This window comes from Dendrobates tinctorius, unplaced genomic scaffold, assembly GCF_039654945.1.
Source record: "Dendrobates tinctorius isolate UK_male_01 unplaced genomic scaffold, ASM3965494v1 ptg000032l, whole genome shotgun sequence".
NCBI lineage: Eukaryota > Metazoa > Chordata > Amphibia > Anura > Dendrobatidae > Dendrobates > Dendrobates tinctorius.
The window spans coordinates 45,036,988-45,042,184 of NW_027361700.1; the positions used below are offsets into that span (position 1 = coordinate 45,036,988).

The window sequence follows — 5,197 nt, forward strand, 5'->3', positions numbered from 1 at the left end:
CTTTGTGTTTCATGTATCTATCATTTTCTAGATCCATTCTTGTCACATTCAAATTCTTTATATCCACATGGGACTGATATGCTGTTGACCTATCGCTGCCGATTTAGTTGCGTAATTTCTGCAAATTTTGTTTCCAGTGATGTATCACTTATTTTACTGGATGCAGCGGTTGTGATACCATCAGAGTTTTCAGACGTAGCGTGTAGCAGAGCTCAGAAAGCTGACCCCGTCTACACCACAGCCCTCTGTGTACATTATATATTTGAACTCGTACAAAAAATGAGCAGAGATAAAGAAATACTCTAGAGACACACTGTAGGATAAATAGCACAACCAGCAGAAGGAGCAAGAGTGTCTCATAAAATGTAACATCTTTTATTAATATAAAGGTAAAAAATGAAAAGCATACATAAAGAGAACAGAGTAGTCCTACAAATGGTCCAGTACACACATGAAGTGTAGATAAGTATATAAACTTGAAAAAAGAAATAAACAAGTTTTAAACATATGGTGACCACCACTAGTCTAAAAGCTTAGCGCTATGACTATCCATAGAGGATCTGGTAATGCAATGACGGTAAGTAATACATACATCTAAATGATGTGTCCAGATGGGGAGAAAATGAATGTGCACTGGTCCAATGGCCCCTACGCGCGTTTCATCCGCAGCTTCATCAGGGACCGTCTACACCACAGCTCTCTGTGTGCATTATATAATGACAGTAAGCTGCAAATCAGTGGTGGTGGTGGTGTGGTTGGACTACAGTCTGGCACTTGGTCCAGGCAGTGATCATTTCCTGATGACAAAACACTCATTGTATTAAAACAATAGCATGCTGCCTAATAAGTGACACATTCTTGAAATCAGTGTCTCAGCCTCTGGCTCATGCTGCCCTCCGATTACACAGCAAAAACCTTCGGACAGATTACCGTACCTTTAACCCCTTTTGAGACACAGTTACTTTTCATTTTTGATTTTTTTTTCCTCCTTACCTTCCAAGAGTCATGATGGCTTGTTATTGCAGGGCAGGTTATAGTTTTGAATGACATCATTCATTTTATAACATGGGTGACTCAAAAATAGGATGCTGCAAAAAAATTCTAGCCTTGGTATTCATAACGGAGAGCATGCAACAAAGATTTATTACCTTGAAAAGTCACTGTCTAGCCAAGCTTTATCTATACACTACAAATGTTCAAAGTGCTTTCTACTGGTGACAAAGCAGATGTCTAGGCGGCAGTCCGGTACTGTCCAGACACGTTCCAACTTATCCTTGGATATGAACTCCACTATTTCAGTGATGCATTGTCTCAGGTCGATCAGATCCTGTGGCTGGGGGGAAGCAGATACATTGAGACCTTGATGCAGCCCCAGAAAAAGAAGTTGCAAGGTGTTAGATCAACTGGAGGCCGGCACAACCTTGGTGATTCATTATTTACATATATCACCAATGTTAATTTAAGGGAACCTGTCACCAACTTTGAACGATATGAGATACAGCCACCACCTTTCCAAAATTGTAGACATGCACAAGGCTGGGTTGGGCTATAGGATAATAGGCAAGCAGCTTGGTGAGAAGGCAACAACTGTTGGCACAATTACTAGGAAATGGAAGACTGCCAATCTTCCTCCGTCTGGGGCTCCATGCAAGATCTTGCCTCGTAAAGGAAGAATGGTTCTGAGAAAGTCTAAGATGGGTCATGGCTGGGTCGTCCAGCATGACAATGACCCAAAACACACTGCCAGGGCATATAAGGAGTGGCTCCGTAAAAAGCATTTCAGCCAGTCTCCAGACATGAACCCTATAGAAAATCTTTGGAGGAAGCTGAAACTCAATATTTCCCAGCGACAGCCCCGAAACCTGAAAGATCTGGAGAAAATCTGTATGGAAGAGTGGGCCAAAATCCTTGCGGCAGTGTGCAAACTTGGGCAAGAACTACAGGATCTGTCTGACAGCTGTACCAAATATTAAGTTCTGTTTTTCTATTGTGTCAAATACTTATTTCTAGCAATAAAATGCAATTTGTATGATTTTTACATAATTACTGTATTTTTTGGACTATAAGATGCACTTGACCGTCCGGCAGCTGTAGGAAGCCCGTGGCTAACACTGTGCGCGCTACTAAAGAGCAATGAATACTCACTGCCCTCCACGCACATAGTCACATGGGGAGCAGTGAGTATTCCAGCAGCTATCCTTCGGCTTGTAAGCAGCACATGACGTCCCTGCCATGCGCTGCTTACAAGGCATAAAGCAGCTGCTGGCACCGGAACAAGATGGTGCGAAGGAGTGCAGGAAGGTAAGTAATGTTTTTTATTTTTTTTTAATGTTTTTCTGATGGGGCCCTGCATACCAGGACAGAGATGGGGGCTCTGCATACCAGGATAGGGATGAGGGGGACCATTCCTACCAGGATAGGGATGAGGGGGCCATACCTACCAGGATGAGGAAGAAAAGGGCAATGCATACCAGGATAGGGATGAGGATGCCATATATACCAGGATAGGGATGAGGAGACCATATATACCAGGATAGGGATGAGGAGACCGTATATACCAGGGTGGGGGATATTAAGTACAGAATTGAACACATTTTTGCTTCATTTTTTTTTAAATTTTTTATGGTCCGGTGTGTCTTATAGTCCGAAAAATACGGTAATTTGATTTTCTGGATTTTGTTTTTTTAGATTTTGTCTCTCACAGTTGAAGTGAACCTATGATAAAAAATTACAGACTTCTCCATTCTTTGTAGGTGGGAAAACTTGAAAAATCAGCAGCGTATCAAATACTTATTTTCCCAACATTGAGTATATATTGAATTTGCAATGTCTTAATCATATACACAATAGACTCGAAACACTGTACGTTCAAGTCTTTTGAGAATCTTTCAGGTTCGCCCTCCTGAAAAAGATGTGTGCATATACACTAACGTGGCAGACACAGGGGTCTTCAGTAGGCACTTGGCTGCCGTGACAACTGATACGCACCCCATGATTGCATCATGTGAGGCTGATGGTCATTGCAAGTGACCCTCAGCCCGCAGGAAGGAATGGGCTCAGCTGCTGACCCTGTTCCATGTAATAAATGCACACATCTGCCCTAAATGTCTGGTGGATGTTGTCAAGAAGTTAAAATCTGCATCAGATCGGTGTCAATTTCCTGTGGATTTTCTCTGCCACATGTGGATACGATTTCATACAGTCTCATCCACAGTGCCTAGAACTGTAATACGCAGCAGATTTTCAATACCAAAATTGCCAACAAAGAATCTGTATATGACCTATGTGGTCCTACCCTAAAACTTCTCACAGGTGTGGTTTTGCTACAGTTGTCTAGGCAGTATCCACGGTTACGACCACTCACATAGTGACAGTTAGTGGTTGTAACCACAGATACCTAAACTAACTGCAATGCCCTGTACATGGGGCTTATCAGAAGAACCTATACTACATTTCTAAAGTCCATTAGAACTTAGAATCTAGTTACTTGCCAACAAAGGAATGTTAGAGCATAATGAGGATTCCGAGCCAGTCGGGTCTCTCAGGTGACTTCCTACAACAGAGTAGTCAGTAGAAGTTTTCATTTGATGTGGTTTTAAGATTGGGTCAGCCAACTATTTACCTTGCAGAGGATAATGATTTCCTATTGCCCTCTCCGCCTTTATGTTGCTGCTACGTTCCTGCTCTGTCTAATTCCAGTGAGTACTTTTGAGATTGTCGAAAGAGACGACATCTACAGATCGACTCTGTGCCCGGCCTTCCTAATATTTGACACAGCTGCCTACCTTAAAGATATGACCTTTGAGCTTCCTTGCCATTGCAAGCCTGAGGCAACAAAGTCTGTGGTGTGGTACTATCAGAAGAGAACTGGTTCTAGCAAGACCTGGGTGCTCACAGACTTCAATGGCACAGTCCAATTTGACGCTGAAAGCGTTCAAGGCAGTTTTGAAATTGTCTTCAGGTTTACCATCCGGATGTTCAGCCTAATTGTATTTAAGGCACAGTTAGAAGATTCTGGAAATTACATATGTGGCTCACAAGATCAACACTTCTTTTATGGATACAATATTGATATTCAGGATTCCAGTAACGCTTATGTAGCCTTTACAGATGAAGGGAGTCACCCTCAACCGGATCATATAACCAAATACTTTGTGACCTTTACCACTTTTTGGGATTGGACAGTGTGTGACCGATGTGACGCTAGAGGGGAACAGAGGAGAGTAGGCTTGTGCTATATAAAAACTAACTACCTTAATGCCAGATTTCATACGACTCTGAGAAATGTGACTTCTTGCGGCTCGGAAGCTGTTCCATCCAAGCTCAAAACGTATGCCTCCGCTCGAAGACCTGAGATCATAATCCGGAGCTGCATGACTCCATGCCACACGAAAAAGAAAGGAGTTTTGGGTAAACTTACCTCTTTAATGCATAGTATAATGAGCTTGAAAGATTATATCCCTTTTGTACCCAAGATACCCACACAGATACATACCCACCAAATAGGCAGCAGGCTGAGCCTTGCGTGCCCAGGGGCCAAACCAGAGCATGCGGTGGCCTGGGACAAAGATGAAGATAGGCTTTACCGCTCACAGTATCTAATTGGGCGTAATACATCTATGAGAGTCTTTATCGATCATGGGAACCATCTGAACTTTCGGGCTGTTCAGTACGACGACAAAGGAACCTACTATTGCTGGCTTCAGGGCAAGATGAAAGCCGGCTTTAGGTTGGCTGTGCAAAGAGATCCAACCAGGGCACGCCGCTTCAATGACCCTGAATCTGTCTTTGCCATGAAGACCATCGGGATAAGTTTCATTTTTTTTACTCTTATTTTCATCTTGATTCAAAGTGTGAAATGTTGCTTCTGCAGGGTGGACACGAGGTGATTTTAATCCTATACAGATGCGTCAAGACAGAGAATCACTTCCGTGAAATGTTGAAGCTTTTGCTTTATATGTCCTCACTTGCTCACCACTTACAAAGTTGACCTGTCGGAAATATCTATTTCAGTGGCAGAAAGCTCCAGCTGGATGGCCTGAATTCTCATCTTTTGTTGGTCTTGGCATGTTAATATTAATAAATCAATTCAAGCTAAGTGACTTTGTGGTTTTTTGATATATGTATCCGACTAAGTTCACAGTCTTCAGGAAATCTGTTTCATATTTTGGCTTTTAACCCCAAATTGGCTGACTCT

General features: G+C 42.5%; 1 protein-coding gene across 1 annotated transcript; it reads left to right on the forward strand.

Annotated features, from left to right (window-relative positions):
* Positions 1–3,635: 3,635 nt before the first annotated feature.
* FAM187A (family with sequence similarity 187 member A) lies at positions 3,636–4,889 on the forward strand. The gene has a single exon (XM_073572893.1). The coding sequence runs from the start codon at positions 3,636–3,638 to the stop codon at positions 4,887–4,889; it is 1,254 nt and encodes a 417-aa protein (XP_073428994.1).
* The last annotated feature ends 308 nt before the right edge of the window (positions 4,890–5,197 follow it).